The sequence below is a fragment of the Dioscorea cayenensis genome, chromosome 5 (genome assembly GCF_009730915.1).
Source record: "Dioscorea cayenensis subsp. rotundata cultivar TDr96_F1 chromosome 5, TDr96_F1_v2_PseudoChromosome.rev07_lg8_w22 25.fasta, whole genome shotgun sequence".
NCBI classification, from domain to species: domain Eukaryota; kingdom Viridiplantae; phylum Streptophyta; class Magnoliopsida; order Dioscoreales; family Dioscoreaceae; genus Dioscorea; species Dioscorea cayenensis.
The window spans coordinates 21,485,821-21,506,324 of NC_052475.1; the positions used below are offsets into that span (position 1 = coordinate 21,485,821).

Below are 20,504 nucleotides of genomic sequence, written 5' to 3' on the forward strand. Positions count from 1 at the left end.
TTTTTTTTTTCGGATTTCTCCGCCGGCCGGCCTTTCTTCGTCGGCCCCCTACTTTCTTCTCTCCCTTATCTTTACTTCTTCTTCCATTTTAACTTATAATCACTTTCAAACAAATTTTAATTCCCAATGCTGCAATAATTGCAGTGTATGAACAGTACCGTATACATGAATAGTACCGTACATGAACAGTACCGTATACATGAATAGCATCATACATGAACAGTACCGTATACATGAACAGTATAGATGATTTATGTTTTATTATGTACTCTCTATTCTAATTACATGTTGTATTATTATTTTGAAGAGAAAATGGCAAATATTGCAAAAATAGAATTTGAGGCCCTTTCAAATCTCGGGGAGCAATTATATATCCTGGAGCCTCGATATCAAGCTCCATCTGAAAGCAAGAAACCTAAGTAAAACTATTGAGGCTAATAACAATGAGCCTAGTGATAACAAGGCGAAGGCCTTAATATTTATAAGGCATCATATTGATGATGGCCTGAAGAATGAATACTTGACCATTGAGGATCCACGGGGAATTGTGGTTATCCCACGAAAGAGAGATTTGAACATCTCGGAATGGTCTACTTGCCCAAAAGCACGCAATGATTGGTCAAGCCTCGGGGTTTCAAGATTTTAAAAGCGTCAGAGAATATAATTCCGAGCTATTTAAAAATTGTTTCAGATTGCCTCTCGTGGAGAAAGCGATGTGATGAAGGAATGATGCTCGAGAAAAACATTTACAACATTTCACGCATCGAAATGTTATATTACAACAACAATATAGAGAAAAAGAATTTTTACAAAAATTCTCTGAATTAATTTCTTGTCTCCTTGTGGGCGGAGCAAAACAATGAATTGTTGATGCGAGAATCATCAATCTCGACCATCCGGATCGGCACTGCTTGCCGAGAAATTAATTTTTGGGCAAAGAAGATGGGCGTGGTCGCGGTGCTAGTTTTAAAAAAACCGCGGTGGGACGAGGAAATTATCGTGGTCGAGGGACTACGCGGTCGTGGTGGGGGCGAAATAATATCGGACCACGCGATAATAGAATTGATGTACATTAGCGAAGCAACAAAAGCCACAAGATGGGGTTAGAGACAAAGAAAGATACATGCTATCGTTGTGGCTCGGAAGGTCGTTGGTCCGAAATTTGCGGGACCCCAAAACATTTTGTCCATCTTTACCAAGAATCACTTAAAAACAAGAAAGGTAAAGATATTGAGACAAATTTTGCTGACAACCCCATAGTTGATCCAATTGAGGATAATTCCATAAATAATTTAAATGTAACTGAAAATACATATTTAGATATGTCAGATTTCCTTATAGACTAGTTTGTAATATGTCTTTATGTTTTTATTAAATTATGTTTTTCTTCTGTTTTGTTAGAATATGGCTGATGATGAATGCATTATTGATTGCGGGACAACGCATACTATTTTGACAAGAAAAATATATTTTATATCCTTATCAATGAGAAAGGCATGTATAGCCACAATAGCAGGGTCATCAGACCTGGTTGAAGGTTCTGGAGAAGCAGCATTGATGTTGCCAAATGGGACATCCTTGCAGATGAAAAATGCTCTCTATTCCCCTAAGTCTAGGAGGAACCTTTTAAGCTTTAAAGATATACGTCATAATGGATATCATTTAGAGACGGTTGATAAGGAAGGAAAAGAATATCTTTATATTACACAAGTCATTTCATGCCAAAAACGTGTACTTGAAAGCTTTCCCTGTATATCCTCAGGATTATATTTTACACGTATTAAAGTGATGGAATCACATACGGTATTAACCCGGAAGGTTAATGACCCAGAGATATTTAAAATATGGCATGAAAGACTTGGACATCCGGGTGCTATTATGTTGCGCCGGATTATTACTAGTTCTCATGGACACCCACTAAAGGATTATAAAATCCTAACACATAATGAATATGCATATTCAGCATGTTCAATGGGAAAGCTAATAACCAGACCTTCTATAACAAAGGTGACTGATGAATCTCCTAAATTTTTAGAAAGAATATAAGGAGACATTTGTGGACCAATATATCCATCATGTGGACCATTTAGGTATTTTATAGTTTTAATCGATGCATCGACTAGATGGTCCCATGTTTCACTTCTGTCTACAAGGAATGTAGCATTTGCAAGGTTATTGGCACAAATTATCGGGGCTTAAAAGCACAATTTCCAGATTATCCCATAAAGACAATTCGTCTTGATAATCTTTGCTGAATTTTCATCAAAAATCATTTTATGATTATTGTATGGCGGTTGGAATACATGTTGAGCATCCAGTAGCTCATATGCATACCCAAAATGGGTTAGCGGAGTCATTAATTAAAAGACTCAGATTATTGCTCAGTCCAATGTTATTAAGGACGAAAGCGCCTACAAGTGCGTGGGGTCATGCTATTTTGCATGCTGCAGCTTTAATACGGATCCGACCCACTGCATGTAATTCATATTCACCACACCAACTTGTTATGGGTAAAGAGCTCGATATTTCATATATAAGAATATTTGGTTGTGCGAGTATATGTGCCAATACCACCACCAAATCGTACAAAAAAATGGGTCCATAACGCAGACTTGGTATATATGTTGGTTATGATTCCCCTTCGATTATACGATATTTAGAACCATTAACGGGGGATGTATTTCTTTGCAAGATTTGCGATTGTCATTTTGATGAATGCATCTTCCCCTGCATTAGGGGAGAAATGATTACTCAAAAATGAGCCAAAAGAAATTGATTGGAATGCATCACGATTACATACATATGATCCTCGTACCAATGAATGTGAACTTGAAGTTCAAAGGATCATTAAATTGCAAAAATATTGTAAATGAAATACCGATGCATTCATCGATACTAAAATGGTAACCAAATCATATATACCAGGTGCTAATGCTCCTGCAAGAATTGAGATTCCTAAGAATCCATTGAAAAGAAAATCAAATAGAAAAATAAAACCACGACAAAAAAAGCGTGGAAGACCAATTGGTGCCAAAGATTCGACTCCTAGAAAAAGGAAGCAGAAAAGATAAAGATAAGGATCTCCCATGTGAAAAAGGGAGAGGAAATTATAAAAACCCTCGAGAACAAGTTAATGAAGAATCAATGGGGGATGATATTTACGAAAAAATGTTGAAAAATTCAATTTGCTATGTAGATGATGGTCAAAGATTGAATCGGCATGAGACCGAAAATAAATGATATATTTATCTACAATGTGGCTACAGATATAGAAATAAATACTAATAATGATCCAGAGCCACGATCTATTGAAGAATGTCGACAAAAAAATGATTGGCCAAAATGGAAAGAAGCTATCCAGTCGAGCTAAATTCCCTATCAAAAGCGTGAGGTGTTTGGGCCGATAGTGCCAACACCGGAAGGGATAAAAACCGATCGGTTATAAATGGGTGTTTGTGAGAAAAAGAAATGAAAAATAATCAAATTATGAGATACAAAGCAAGACTCGGGTTGCTCAAGGTTTTTCTCAAATGCCTGGTATTGATTATGAAGAGACATACTCTCCTGTAATGAATGGAATTACTTTTTGATTTTTAATTGCCATGGCAGCAAATAATAAATTAGATATGCGAGTTGATGGATGTTGTCACGAGCATATCCGTATGGATTACTTGAAAATGACATATATATGAAAAATCCACGAAGGATATAGAAAAACAAACATTACAAATAATCATCATTTATACTCTATTAAATTACGAGAGATCTCTTTATGGGTTAAAACAATCCGGGACGGATGTGGTATAACCGTCTCGGTGAATATCTTATAAAAAGAAGGATACCAAAATGATAGTATATGTCCATGTGTGTTTATTAAAAAGTTATACTAACGGTTTTGTTGTGATAGCAGTATATGTGGATGATTTAAATCTTGTAGGCACTCCTTTTGAAATTGCAACTGCAGCATCATATTTGAAAAAAGAATTTGAAATGAAAGATTTGGGAAAGACCAAATTACGTCTAGGGTATACAAATCGAGCACTTATCCTCGGGGAATATTTGTGCATCAATCAACCCTATACTGAGAAAAGGTCTTTGAAGAGATTCAATATGGAGAAGGCTTATCCACTGAAAGTACGCATGATGGTCGTCCAGAACTCTTGATGTTCGAGAAAGATCCATTTCAGCCCACCGGAAGAAGGAGAGATCATTCTTGGTCCGGAAACTCCATATTTAAGTGCAATCGGTGCATTAATGTATCTTGCAAAATAATACGAGACCGGATATAGCTTTTTGCGATGAAATCTTCTAGCAAGATACGAGTTCTACACGCGACACGAAGACACCGGAAAGGAATAAAAAGATGTGCTACGTTATTTACGAGGAACTACGGATCCGGGTTTTATTCTATCGACATGAGTCTTCATCCAACCTCACGAGTTTTCTTGATCTTTGGGTATCCGTCGATCCTCATAAAGGGCGATCTCGGGATCGGATACATGTTTTTCTTACAATGGTACGACTATCTCATGGCGTTCCACAAAACAAACTCTTACTGACTACTTCATCAAATCATGCTGAAATTCTAGCTCTCCATGAAAGCAAGTCGTGAATGCCAATGGTTACGATCTATGATTGGGCATATCTGATCATCCCGCAAATTACCATCGAGTAACAACAAATGCTACAGTAATTTATGAAGACAACAATGCTTGTATTTCTCAAATACAAGAAGGTTATATTAAAGGTGACAGAACGAAACATATATCACCAAAATTTTTCTACACTCATGATCTCCAGAAAGAAGGCGATATAGAAGTTCAAAAGATTCAATCCAGTGAGAATCAAGCTGATCTATTCACAAAATCACTTCCTAAGTGCATTCACCAAAGACTTATATACAAAATCGGGATGAGAAGACTTAAGGATGTAAGTACTTCTGATATGAGTTAAAAGTTATTTATTTGAGGGGGAGACTGTACTCTTTTTCCCTTCGCCAAGGTTTTTGTCCCAATGGGTTTTTCCAAGGCAAGGTTTTTAATGAGGCAGTAACCCTCAAATGTGCCAAGGATAGTGTACTCTTTTTCCTTAGCTAGGTTTTTATCCCATCGGGTTTTTTTCCTAGCAAGGTTTTAACGAGGCATATCCTTTTGGTCGTAGAGCATCCAAGGGGAGTGTTATAAACAAATATTTTTTTAATGGATGCCCTCATCTGTAGCAATTTCATCGTAGCGGTAGGCATTACTATAGTAACTTCTAGATATCATCGTGTAGCATGAACATCGTAGACAGCCCATGTGGTACTCATGTAGCGGCCGCTGATCATGTACTATTCCACCAACCAGGGTATTTTGGACCGTCGGATGGAATCGATCCTGGCCGTTCATTCAACTCTTGTAACTTTATAAATACCCCCTCATTTTGTATACTTTGATATAAAAGAAAAGAGAAGAGAAAGAAAAGAGAGAAATAAAAGAAGAAAGAAGAAGAAGTTAATTCTTCAAGGTTTTTGGGTTTTGGTAAATACTCTGGTTCTCTATTCTTATTACTATCTTTACATTTATAACATATATATTCTTAATAAAACATTAATTGTTTTGTCCATAAGATTATATGCCTCAATCTTTTTGTGACCTGTTGGGCTTCAATCAACCAAATGTCACCTGATTGAAAACAGAATGGAACAGCAGCAGGCCAATAAATTCAGATCTATATCAACTTGTGAGGAATACTCTGATATAAGCTATAACTGCAGCAATTTGTAGTGAGAATAAGCAAGAAATCAGAACAGCCATACACAAACAATGAACACCCAATCTTAACGTGGAAAACCCCATCAAATCGAGGGTAAAAACCACAGGACGTCCAAGCCCACCAAGAAATGCTCCACTAGATAATTGGGTGTACAAAACCTCTCCAAATATAGTACAAAACAGAGTACTAATCAGGAGATTAAATACATCAACAATGAAAGAGATTCAAGAACAAAGAGAGGAAAGAATTCACCAATATTGATCTGCAGTTCGAGGCTCAGATCTCCTTCTGCAGAGCTCAAGTCGAGAATCTGACCGTTCAGATTTTAGAACAATGTCTTGCCAGACTCCACACCAAATTTCAGCACGATCCGATGGTGAACAAGTGAGAATCGTGCAGAAATGTAATTCAGCCAAACTGTCTGAAAAACCTGCAGAAAAACCCAGTGTTGTGCCCTTCCTTTTCTCCTCTTTTCTTTTCACTCCGTCTCTCTCAGTTTTTCCATACAACCCCTTAATCCTTATGAGCCAAAAACACTTAATGGCTTGGTCCAAAGACTTGGGCTTTTTCCACATAGGAGGGAAGCCCAAATAACCCAACATTCCAACATATAATAGTTTATCATCTCTCTCATGCAGTTCCTCGGACTATGCTTAGTGGTCAAGAGAAAGATGCACGATACGGAAAAATACATTTTTTTTTAACAAAATAAAATCTTCTTTAATATCTATATGATATAAAATAGACCATTCCGAGAAATCTCTGGCAAGCTCTAGAATATCCAAAGACAAACAACAATGATCTTCCGACACAATAACATGGAAATGATCTCTAGACTCTCCGAAAAATAGGGGATAAAGTGTTTTTTTTTTTTTTGCCAATTTTATTTTTCGGTATCTATAACTTTTAAGGTTGAAAGACACTATCACTAAATGATGGTTATGCTTGGAGGAATATGAAATCCAATTAGCCGAACCATTCCAAAAAAACACCCGTCTCCATCCAAAACCAACCTGCATGAATAAAAGATTTCCCACAATTCTTCCACTCACCCGTTTCGGAAGAATACAACTTAACCAAACACTCTAATTTATTATCTACCAGGGTAACAAACTCTAACATGAGTGCACAATTATTTGGAATCAATAGCATGCTTTGATGAGAATGGTACTGTTGACGTTTATAATCAAAGCTCAACTCAGGTTTTGGAGTAGGAATTTGTTTGAAATCCATTGTGATAACTATAACCACTAAAGCCTTAAAAATCAACAAATAACTAATTTAAATATTTAAATCTAAGATATCATAGTCAAATTAAAACAAACATTATTATCTCAACACCCTCCCTTAAACTTATGTTTATCTCATAAGTTTAAATATTTTAAATTATCTCCCTTGCATGAATCTAGAAACACCAATTAATGCCTTGAGCCTGTGAAAAATAGCTATTTTGAGAGGTTTTGTAAATAAATCAGCAATTTGATCTTTGCTTTCTGCGGTAGATGAGATCAATAATTTTCTTCTTTTTAAGATCACGCAAGAAATGATATCTTACGTCAATATGTTTGCTTCTTCCATGAAATACTGAATTCTTAGATAGTTTGATAATTGAACTATTGTCACAATACATTGAAGTCAAACCTTCCTGCTTTAATTGAAGTTCTTCAAGAATATTTCTTAACCACATTGCTTGGAAGGCACATGTTGTTGTTGCTACAAATTCAGCCTCAGTTGTTGAAAGAGTAACAATATGTTGCTTCTCTAATGACCATGAGATAACTCCAAAACCTATCATAAATACATAACCAGATGTGCTTTTCCAATCATGTAAATCTCCTGCATAATCACTATCTGTAAATCCAATCAAATCTGACATCTCTCCTTTCTTGTACAATATTCCATAATCTATTGTTCCTTATAAGTATCGCAAAATTTGTTTTTCGGCCATGAGATGCACCTTTTTTAGATTTTTCATGAGACTTACAATAAACATAATGTCGGGCCTTGTTGCAGTTAAATACATCAAACTTCCAACAATTTGCTCGTAAAAAGTGTTGTCAACCTTGTTTCCTTCTAAATTTTTAACAAATTTCAAACTCATCTTAATAGGAGTACGAATCGGATTACAATATGAAAATAAAGCAAAATAAGTAGGATCTTCAGCTTGATTGAAATCTGTTACTTCATAATCTGCCATCTAAGCTGGCCTTTTTCGAATACGAGTAATCGGCGATGTAGTTGATTTCTCTGCTGTTGTTTGTGAAATTTCAGTAGTAGTTGAGGCTTCATTAGTTGAAATTTCTTCATGTTGGACTTGTTCTCCTTCTTCTTCGGCTTAATCACTAATTATAATTGTAGTAGGCTACTGCTCACTCCAATTCCAAGTGCTTTCCTCATAAAAAATAACATCCCTACTCACCACAATTTTCTTTGTCAATGGATCATACAATTTAAAAGCTTTGGATATTTCACTAATCCCTAGAAAAACACACTTTTGCCCCTTATCATTAAGTTTCTTTCTTTTCTCATCTGGAATATGTGCATATGCAATGCAACCAAAAATTCTGAAGTGATCTACTATTGGTCATTCCACTCCATGCTTCTTCTGGTGTTTTATTTTGAACAGTAAAAGTAGGACTTCTATTCAAGATATGAATGCTCCAATTCACTGCTTCTGGCCAAAATTCTTTGGAATTCTGCCCTTTGTTAACAAGGTTTGCACCATATTAAGGATGGTTCGATTTTTTTTTTCTGATAGTACACCATTCTATTGTGGGGAATAGGAAGCTGTGAGCTCTCTTCGAATGCCATGATCATTACAAAACTTTCAAAGTCTTTTGAGCAGTACTCTCCTCCGCGATCAGTGCGAATTTTTTTAATAGGTTTCCCAGTTTCACTTACAACATATGCCTTGAAGCTTTTAAATGTACTAAAAGCTTCTGATTTCTTTTGTAAAAAATAAACCCAAGTTTTTGAGAATAATCATCAGTGAAAGTAATAAAATATCTTTTATCTCCATTAGAAGTAGAATTTATTGCTCCACAAATATCAGAGTGAACAAGTTCTAGAACATCTTTTACTCTCTAAGACTTTCCTTGAGAGAAAGGAGTACAATGTTGTTTGCCAACAACACACTCTTCACAAACTTGGGAGGGAATAGTAATTTTAGGAAGCCCTATCATTATATCTTTTTATTGGAATGACTTCAATCCGCCAAAGCTCAAGTGACCATACCGATAATGCCATAGCCATGAGGAGTTTTTTGTTTTAGCCATCAAACAAGGTTGAGCACATTCAATCTTCATAGGAAACAACCTATTTGTACTCATGGGCACAATTGCAATTGCACCTTTACAATGATCATATATTTCACAAGTACCCTTTTGAATAGTAATTGTATATCCCTTCTCTTACAACTGACCAGCACTCAACAAGTTACTTTTCAAGTCAGGAACATAAAAAAAACGTTAAAAATTTTTCTATTAAACCATTCTTGGTTTTTATATTAATTTCACCCTTTCCCATCACATTCACCGTAGAGCAATCTCCAAAGTTAACAGTAGAGTGAAAATCTTAATTTAAGTAAGAAAAGAAGGACTTACTTCCACATATATGGTTGCTACAACCAGTGTCTACAAACCAAATATCTGACTTGTGAGATTCCTGACTATCTTGAATTGCCATTAGCAAAGTCCACTTCTTTATTTTCTGCAAAATTTGACTTTTCTCCTTTGTCTTTGTCATTAGGTAGCTTGGTGTAACATTTAGAATTGTAATGACCAAATCGATGACATCTAAAGCACTCAATCTTAGATTTATCAAATTGTTGACCTCGTCCTCTTCCTTTACTTTGTAGATAACCATCATCAGTATTTCTGTAGCCTCTATTTGCTCTTCCTCTTCCTCTACTTCCACCTCGACCTTGTAATATTGAGAAGTTGTTGGTTGTAAAGGCCTTCAAAGCTTGCTCCTCAGCAGTAAAAATTACGGTTCATCTTCAGTTCTTAACTAATAAAGACCTTTGAAGTTCATCAATGGAGAGTGCATCTATGTCCTTTGATTTTTCAATTGAGCAGACTATATAGTCAAATTTTGCTGTCAAAGATCGCAATATCTTCTCAACAAATAGCAACATCGTCCATCTTCTCCCCATAAAAACGCATATTATTGGCTAACTCCATGGTTCTTGCAAAATAGTTATTAACAGATTCTCCATCCTTCATCTGTAGATTTTCAAAATCCCCTCTCAAAGCTTGAAGTTGTGCACGCTTCACTCTTGATGAGCCTTGATATTTTCTCTTCATTGAATCCCATATATCCTTGGAGGTTTCTTTGCAAAGAATCGTCTCTAAGATAGATCGATTAATGGCCTAAAATAAGTAGTTCTTCACCTTCAAGTCTTTTAACTTTGATGCCTCAAGTTCCGTCCATTGTGCTTCTGTAAGTACCACTCCAACATCCAGATTTGCAACTCCGAATTCAACAATATTCCAATACTCCTTGGAATTTAAGAAAATTTTCATCAACGTGCTCCAATGATTGTAGTGACCATCAAAACGTGGAATAGATAGTTGCACAAAGTTTTCTGTAGACATTGTGAATTTCTTCACTACAAAAAATTTTCCCTTTTGTTGAAGACCTGGCTCTTGATACCACTGGTAACTTAAAATAAAAGATGAGAAAACTGCACACTTTATTCATAACCACTGAACTGGCTCTTGATACCACTAGTAACTTAAAATAAAAGATGAGAAAACTACACACTTTATTCATAACCACTGAAGCCTCTATAAAGGCAAAAATCTGAAATGATAATCTCTATAGAAGATGAGATAACTATAATGACTAATTTGAATTTCAATCAACAAATAACTAATTTAAATATTTAAATCTAAGATATCATAGTCAAATTTAAACAAACATCATTACCTCAACAGTAACTACCCTATAAGGTTAAAACAAAGAATAATAATTGACTCACCATATACGTTCAAAATGATATATTATGAACCATAACTCACAATGGTAAATCTCTTTGTCATGCAACTTTGGAGTTGTAGAAAATATTGTTCCTCTCACAAGGGATCTAGTAAACAATGAATGAATGGTATATACATATTGTTAGTGCAACCGCACTATTTAAATTGGCATGATTTTACACCAAAGCAAGATGACGTGGCAACCATGGTAACAAGGTATAATTGATGACATGGAAAGTATGGTGACATGGCATGGAGACTTATCTTGCAATGCTAAACATCTTGGAGATCTTGATGGAACTATTTTTAGCAAGTCTATAACATGAAGGATATTATCTTGAAGATCTTGGTGGAATTATTCTTGGAAACATGAAGACAAGATCATATCAAGACCATATTTAGGTGATTTGATTGAAGACTAAATATGGTGGAGCTTAATTGAAGAAATATCTATTCATGGTATGAATGAAGGCTAATTGAAGATATGATTTGAAGAATCCTTGATGAAGATTGATTAAAGTCTATTAAGGGCAAGATTTGAGGACTAAACTTGGGTGAATTGAAGATCAAGTTTGGAGAATCTTTTAAGACCAAACTTGGAAGGTTGAAGATTAAGTCTGGCAAGTTCCATGAAGACGCACAAGGACGTGCGCCCCTTGCGAGGGGACTGCGTGATGAGGAATTGAGGAGGAAGGCTAGTTGCCGGCAGTCGAGATCGGAAGATTTGGCTACATCAACTCGGACTAAGCATGACCGGGAGGTTGATATGTCTTGAGGTCGTCCGCAACGTAACCAGAACTCAGTCAAGTCAGCAGTCAGGGTCATGTTGTAACTTATGTTACAATAGGAGTTGCAACAGCTAATTTCAGAAGGTTTTTAAATTAGTAGCCGCGGAGATTCTAAAAGAGGTATGTGCTATATTTGGGACGTTGAGGCGTCTATATATGCCACCTTGCTTGTAGATTGTAAGTGTGACTCTTGGAGGAGAGTGGGTGAGCACTAGACAATCTAGAGAGGGTAGTGTTTTTTATTGTTGAGTGAGTGAGTGACAAGTGTTTGTGCTCATCTATTTTTATCTCTTTTAGTGGATTGTTTATTTCCAGGCTTGGCCCCCCAGACGTAGGCGAGTGGACGCCGAACTGGGTTACCAATGTCGTGTGTCTCTTTCTTTGTTGGTTTGTGTGAGATTTCTATGAGTGCTTGAGTGTTCTCTAAAACCCACAAACCACACCGGCGGAACTAACACATATAATATTTTTTATAGTACTGCACATTATAGAAACTAAGGGATTTCAATTTCTGAGCTGTCCATTCACTATTGAAAATGACTGAGTTACGAGTGGTTCTCAAAAATAGATTATTTACAACCAAATTAAGTGAATGATATATTTTAGATACAAATATAGTTTTTTTAAACAAAATTCGGTAAGAGTTCAATTATAAAAATACATAAGCAAATAAAAGCAAAATTACAAAAAACCATATAGGTTTATAACGGTATATTTACAATTATTTACTATTTAAAATTTTAATATTTAATATCAATAAAAAAAAATCCTACTCCTGTTAATTATATATAAAAGTAAGTTTTTGGCTACCATAATAACTTGTTATGAAGTAAACAAGTTTTAAACTAGTATTAGAATATTAAACACTAACAAAAACAGCAAGTGATTCTTAATTGTAATTATTGCCTTGGAGATCGAGATGCACTTGGATGCAAACCTATGTTGTGTGTATATATGGAGAAAATTGGTTGCTTCTATATATTTATGGTTGATAATTAATTTATACATTTTTAAAGTATAAATTGATATTTATTTTATTTTTTGAGATGGTACGTTTTATGGATTTGATCAGTATCCGGCCCTTGATCCAAATCCCAATAAAACCTGTCTAGAAAAGTTTTTTTTTAGCATTTGGTACTTAAAGTTGGACCCAAGGACTGTTAGTGGTTATTTCATTGGTTATGCCGAAAAGTCCAAGGGTTATAGGTTTTATTGTCCATCATATAGCACTCGAATTGTGGAATCAAGAAATGCCAAGTTTCTTGAGAATGACTTGATTAGTGGGAGTGATCAACTTCTAGACTTTGGTCTTCAAGAAGATCATGAAGAAACTCTGGACACTAATTAAAGATTGATTGTTTCACATGACAACCATCAAGATTTGGGAGACATTGAAATGACAATCATGGAAGAACCACATCCTGCTGATCCAGTTGATCAAGTCCCACAACATCAATTTGAAGTTATTGAGCAACAACTTCATCAAGAAGATAATGATGTGGCATTAAGAAGGTCGACTAGAATTAAGAAATCAGCAATATCTAGTGATTATGTTGTGTATTTACAAGAATCTGAATATGATTTTAGAGCCGCTGATGACCCTGAAACATTTTCACAAGCTATTAGTTGTAGTAATTCTAAGTTGTGGTATGATGCTATAAAGGATGAGATGGAATCCATGGCACATAATGGTGTTTGGGATCTAGTCAAGTTGCCTGAAGGGGCGAAAGCCATTGGGTGTAAGTGGATCTACAAGACAAAGAAAGACTCGCTAGGCAACATTGAGCGTTACAAGGCTAGATTGGTTGCTAAAGGATTTACTCAGAAACATGGCATCGACTATAATGAGACTTTTTCTCCAGTTTTGAAAAAAAAGACTCGTTTCGTATTATAATGGCATTAGTTGCTCATTTTGACTTGGAATTACATCAGATGGATGTGAAAACTGCTTTCCTTAATGGAGATCTAGATGAAGAGGTGTTTATGAAACAACCTGAAGGATTCTTCTCTAGTAAAGGTGAAAGCTTGGTTTGCAAGCTTAAGAAATCTATATACGGACTGAAACAAGCATCCCGACAGTGGTATTTGAAGTTCCATGATGTTGTCTCATCATTCGGTTTTGTTGAGAACATTAAGGATCAATGCATATACTATAAAGACAGTAGGAGTAGGTTTTGCTTTTTAGTCCTATATGTTGATGATATTTTGCTTGCAACCAATGATAAGGGTATGTTGCATGAGATGAAACGATTTCTCTCTAAGAATTTTGATATGAAAGATATGGGCGAGGCATCTTATGTCATTGGCATTAAGATACATAGAGACAGATCCCATGGTGTTTTGGGTTTGTCTCAGGAAGCCTATGTTAATAAAATTCTTGAGAGATTCCGGATGGAAAATTGTTCACCTAATGTTGCACCTATTGTGAGAGGTGACAAGTTTAATTTGGACCAGTGTCCTAAAAATAACTTGGAAAAGTAACAGATGGAAAACATCCCGTATTCTTCAGCTGTTGGAAGTCTTATGTATGCTCAGGTCTGTACGAGACCAGACATTGCATATGCTGTGGGGATGTTGGGAAGATGTCAAAGTAATCCAGGGATTTACCACTGGAAAGCTGCAAAGAAAGTAATGAGGTATCTTCAGGGTACAAAGGAGTACAAGCTTACATACAGAAGATCAGATAACTTGGAGGTCATTGGATACTCGGATTCAGATTATGCTGGCTGTCTTGACTCTCGGAGATCGACATCCGGTTACATTTTCATGTTGTCCGGTGGTGCTATCTCATGGAGGAGTGCAAAACAGACTTTGGTTGCTACTTCCACTATGGAAGCCGAGTTTGTTTCATGTTTTGAGGCGAATTCCCAGGGTATTTGGTTGAGGAGTTTCATATCAGGGCTTAGAATCATTGATTCTATATCTAAGCCATTAAGGATGTATTGTGATAATTCTGCTGCTGTGTTTTTCTCTAAGAATAATAAGAGTGGTAGTCGAAGTAAACACATCGACATCAAGTATTTGGCACTAAAGGAACGCGTGAATGCCGGTGAAGTAACCATTCAACATATTAGCACAGAGTTGATGATTGCGGATCCTTTGACAAAAGAAATCGCGCCGAAGTTGTTTAGAGATCATGTTGAACATATGGGACTTGGTTCTTCTCTATGAACAATTAGTATCACTTTAGTATTGAACTCTTAAATATTTATTTATTTATTTACTTGTCTTCTCTTTAAGCGTATACATTAAGTTTGAGAATGACAATTATTAAGTTTATACATTATTATTTTGCGTGTGTTGGACCCGAATAAGCATCTGGCTTATTCATTATGATAAAATGCCATATATAGGTTTTGCATTAAAGAGAGAGATTGCATCGTAATGCATGGAAGGTAATTCTCGGTTATAATGATGACTTACCGCCATGATTCGTGTAATTTATTTCTTAGATGTAGAACATACTGATTTATAGGTTAATGTGAATGAAAATTAAGACACCTTGATAAAGTTGGACCAAGTGGGAGAATGTTAGTTTGAGTTCTATTCTGAATTCAACTTCGTGATGATATTGATTCAAATTAATATTCAGACTAAATAAAGTGGTCCATAACTTATCTGGTGGAATCCTAATTTAACTCTAATTGGCACTTTGAATTGTGATCTAACTCAAACCTTTGAGTTGAGTTAATCCTTTGATGGAAAGAATTATATATAGATAGCACCAGGGGTCCCCAATCTATCGTTCTTGAAAATACCTAGCTCCATCAGTGAGAGAGGACGGGATAGATTGGAAGAATCTCTGGTTAGTTCAAGCGTGGACTCAAGGCACTCGTCGTCTTCAACAAATTGCTATGGCTGGAGGTAAGTAATCCTGCTTCCGCATATAATATACGACATAGATGTCGTAATTAAGTTTGATAAAACCTAACAATGTTGTGTGTATATATGGAGAAAATTTGTTGCTTATATATATTTATGGTTGATAATTAATTTATACTTTTTAAAGCATAAATTGATATTTATTTTATTTTTTGAGATGGTACGTTTTATGGATTTGATCAGTATCCGGCCCTTGATCCAAATCCCAATAAAACCTGTCTAGAAAAGTTTTTTTTAGCATTTGGTACTTATTTAAATTTAAAAATTAAAGCCCGGTACTAAAGATATGATGCACCATGCCTTGTTTATAATAAGTGACAAGCATTATCACAATTAGGAATTTTATTTAAGTGACATGCAGATATCAATGTGCACTTGTTATAATGACTTATATATTTCTTTTAATATTTTTAAAAAATAATCTAATTTTGAAACATTTAATATTTCTTTTATTTTTTATAACTTTTATAATAATATGTTGATTTTGCTTCATAATTATAATTATATAAATATATTAAATAATATAATTTTTATATTAACAAATATTCAGTTTATAATTTTTAATGGAACAAATTTGTAAATTGGCAAAATCCATTGAGGTTATGATCATAATCATTTGAAATAAATCAGTATTAATTTGTTAAAAAATATATTTTTTTAATTTATTTTAATTTAAATATCAAATTAATTGGGTTTACTAGGTTTGCATTGGGTCTGGGTTTAAAAATTTTAAACGAATTGAATTTGGGTTTATTTTTGTATGTGCATGCAAAATTATATATATATATATATATATATATATATATATATATATATATATATATATATATATATATATATATATATATATATATGCATATGATTAGATGTTGATCCCTTTTTATATATAAAGAAATATATGATTGCCTCTGAGAGTGGATTTCTCAAATTAACTAAGATCTTGTAAAATATATTTTATATTAAACATTATATCAATATTACATTTCATACAATCCTCAATAGCAAATTATATTGTGAATTATATAAAAAAATCTTATTTTTTTGCAAAAAAAAATCATTATTAAAAAAAACATTTTGTGAATTATAGGAAAAGTTCTGACATATGCCATTGAGTTACCCACTGAAAAGAATAAAAGAAAATTATTGGATTAATTTGATGTTTTTGGCGGTGAAAAAGAGAACTCAACTACTAAAACTGAGAATCAATAACAAATCTAGATGTAGGCAATTAGTGAAAAAGAGAACCCTAAATAGTAGCCCTAGAGTGACTTCCCTCTTAGCATCACCCTTTTGATCAGGAGCATCTTCTTTTCTGTTTTCCAGCATTATGTATCTGCTTTCTATGCCTCTCCACTACTAGTGGACAATTCTAATTTGTAGTTTGTTTGTTATATTGAATTAATTTAATGTTTTTAGCTGTGAAGAAGAGAACCCAACTACTAACCCTAGGAATCGATAACCAATCTAGGTGTGGCCATGCAATTAGTGAAGAAGAGAACCCTAATAACTAGTACCTCTGGAGTGACTCCCTCTCAGCGCCACCCCTTGAGGAGCATCTTCTTTTCTCTTTTTCAGCATTATGTATCTACTTTCTAAGTCTCTCCACTCTTAGTTGACAATTCTAATTTGTATTTTGTTTGTTATATTCTATTTCTCCAAATTAATCAATATGTGGTTTATTTTATTTTTTTAAAAATGAATAATAATTGAAGTTTTTGTTAAAATAATAGACACCTTAAATTTTGGCTAATTTAATTCCTTTATTTCATAAAATAACTTTTAGTTATATAATGAACAATATAATAACATTTTATTATATAGCATTTACTTATATATAAATATGTGTGTGTGTGCGTGTGCTTATTTCATAAAGTAACTTTTAGTTATATAATGACCAATATAATACCATTTTATCATATAGCACTACTTTTATATAAATATGTGTGTGTGATCAAAAACCATAAAATTATAACTGCCTTCGTTCTACTTTGCATAAACAACTTGTTCTTTTCTAACAAGCTGTTTTTTTTCTATGTAAGCCTACTTAATTGACAACTCTATGAAGCACACCATCAGGGTTTTTTTATTAATAACTATAAAAAATCCTAAAATAATTTTACTTCAAACCTTGCTGAACCTGCCAGTTTATTCTTATTGACACTAGAATAATTACTGACAAAATTCATTACAGTAAACTGCTTCCATAAATCATGCAAACTATAAAACATATAATGTATCACATGCATTCTTCAATCACTATATATTAATCAAGTCCAATAACTGCATCTTCACTTCTTAAGATCTTATTGTACCATGCTGCAGTTTGCTTAATTTGTTTGGCGGTTCACATCAAGCATTTGTATTGTATGATTGAAGTTATAAATAAAAGAATTTAAACAACGAAAACCTCACCTTATATTGAAGAAGCAGCACATGCCATTTGTTTGGAAGTTTACACATCAAGCATTTGTATTGTATGATTAAAATTATAAATATAAAGAAAAAAAATAAAATTAAACTTCACTCTTATTTTGAGGAAGCAACACAATTTGTTTGGAAGTTTATATCAAGCATTTGTATTGTATGTTTAATATTATAAATATAAAGAAAAGAAAGAAAACCTCACCCTTATTTTGAAGAAGCAATACAATTTGTTTGGAATTGTCTACATCGATCAAGCATTTGTCTTGTATAATTTAAAATAATATAACGAAAACAAAGAAAACCTCATGATATATATATTGAAGAAGCAACACAATTTGCTTGGAGAAGTTTATATCAAGCATTTGTATTGTATGATTAAAATTAACAAAAAAATAAAGAAAACAAAAGAAAACCTCAGCCTAATTTTGAAGAAGCAATTAATACAATTTGTTTGGAATTGTCTACATCGATCAAGCATTTGTCTTGTATGATTAAAAATAATATAAAAAAAACAAAGAAAGCCTCACTCCTATATATATATATATATATATTGAAGAAGCAACACAATTTGCTTGGAGAAGTCTATATTAAGCATTTGTATTGTATGATTAAAATTATAAAAAATAAAGAAAACAAAGAAAAAACTCACTCTTATACTGAAGAAACAACCCCATATGCACATATATGACATGATTTATACGATGAAGGTGATGAATTGCAGGGCAATTCTCCTTTGGCAGCAAATTTATAAGCCTGTATTAATTAATTAAGCTGTGTATATACACATCTCCTGCCAAAGGAGAACTGACCTGTAATTCCGATACCTTCAGGACATCGTCTTCTCCCTCGAGACCTTCTCTTCAACTTAACTCGATGCAGTAATGACTTTCCTTCAAAACCATTTATAGAACTAATGTAAAAAATGAAGAGGGATATGCTATAGCATATGCTTGAAAGTATTCCTGAGGACCTTCCTTCTTATTACTTTACCCTTTTTTCCTTTCTTAAAGTTCTCTAGCTTGAAAGAGATATGGTCCTCGATCATTCTCATCCCATTTATCATCATCATCATCATCATCATCATCATCAACCAATTAAATCTATAGCTGATATTTCAATGACAAATAGAAGATGGACCAATGGATATGTGCCAAGTATCCTTGGGAGTGTTACGTGGTCACGTGGGATGGTGAATTAATGCATGCATGGCTCATGCATGTGTTGTGCTCTTTCATCAATACGTGCATATATGAACATGCATATGCATTGGTTAATTATACTACACAAGGAATCACCTTTTTCTGCATGGAAGGCATAAGCCATGAAAGCTTTTCTTTTTTTCACCTTAGAGGGTGCCGGTGTTGCATGTGTGAGAGTGGACATTCTTAAGGATCTACCCTTTTGATGCTCTTTGATATATCTTCTTGTAGATTTCCAAGATCTCAACTATTCCTAGTACTGAGAATATATCAGACAATACATTGATTATATTTATATAATTAACTTCTATGATGTTCTTAATTATTTGATGATTAATCTTTTAGTTCACATTAAAATGCATCTAATTTACTCTCATTATAAGTCTAATTGAGATAAGGCAACAGATATGAAATTAATAAACTCAATATTGTTTTCAACAATTTCTTTTGTTCTGTAATTTTCCATTGTTTTTGATCAACAATTCTTAAAGAAAGAGTTCTTATTCGAATGCCGCATAAAATTGACGCATCGTTAGAGTTATTCGACAACTATATGATCTTTATATATGCCTTCTAGATAGAAAAGGACTCATTTCTTGATAAGATTGCGCATACACAACTTTATGATGCATGAGTTATTTTTAGATATAGTTCTGTGGATTTTTTCTCCATTGATGTGCTCCTTTGCACCACATTCCACATCTCAATCAAAGCGTGCATAATTCCTAGATAAATCATGAATCAATTCATCCATATATAGAATGTTTTAATCTAAACATAATTTAATAAAATGTTTAGAATTAATCACTATATATAGCTAGGACTTAATATTGTAAAATAGTAAAGCAGTTGTAGAATTTTCTCAATTGACTAGCTAGCAAACATAATATATAAAACTTGCTAGCTTGTGTTGGTCATGAGATGAAGAATACTGCATCCAAATTAACTTGCTAAAACTCATCAGTGAATGAAAAAACTATATATTATTGTGAAAGCTCAAATTTTACTTTAAAGAATTGCATATCCAAAAAGAGACCTAATTAAGCATTTAAAGATAAGAAAGAGACCCTTGAAAATTGTATCTGGTTCCCCTTTACAATGTATTATATATATATATATATATATACTCTTTGTACAAAGGAACTCGATCAAGAGTACATGAGACAATTATATATATAAAATGATTATATATAAATAAAAAAGTGCTGGTTAATTTATGAGGTTTTTAAGCAACAACCGGCTGTAGTAGAAGTACGGTAGTACGAACATATGTATATATATCTAATTATGAAAAGAAAAGGTGCCTTGGCCAAAGCATTGATTGATGCCCTTGTGAGGATATGCCAATGCATATCCATTGAGCTCTCAAGCTTTAAATACATTGCACCCCTCCAATCATCTTAGTTGCAGAAGGTCACCGTTTTCAAAGTCATGAAGAAGAAGAAGAAGAAGAAGAAGAAGAAGAAGAAGAAGAAGAA

The 20,504-nt window shown here is 33.9% G+C and overlaps 1 protein-coding gene across 1 annotated transcript; it reads left to right on the plus strand.

Moving 5' to 3' along the window:
* The first annotated feature begins 14,005 nt into the window (after positions 1–14,005).
* On the plus strand, positions 14,006–14,692 carry LOC120260107 (secreted RxLR effector protein 161-like). Its single transcript, XM_039267548.1, has one exon. It carries the CDS (start codon positions 14,006–14,008, stop codon positions 14,690–14,692), a length of 687 nt encoding a protein of 228 aa, XP_039123482.1.
* The last annotated feature ends 5,812 nt before the right edge of the window (positions 14,693–20,504 follow it).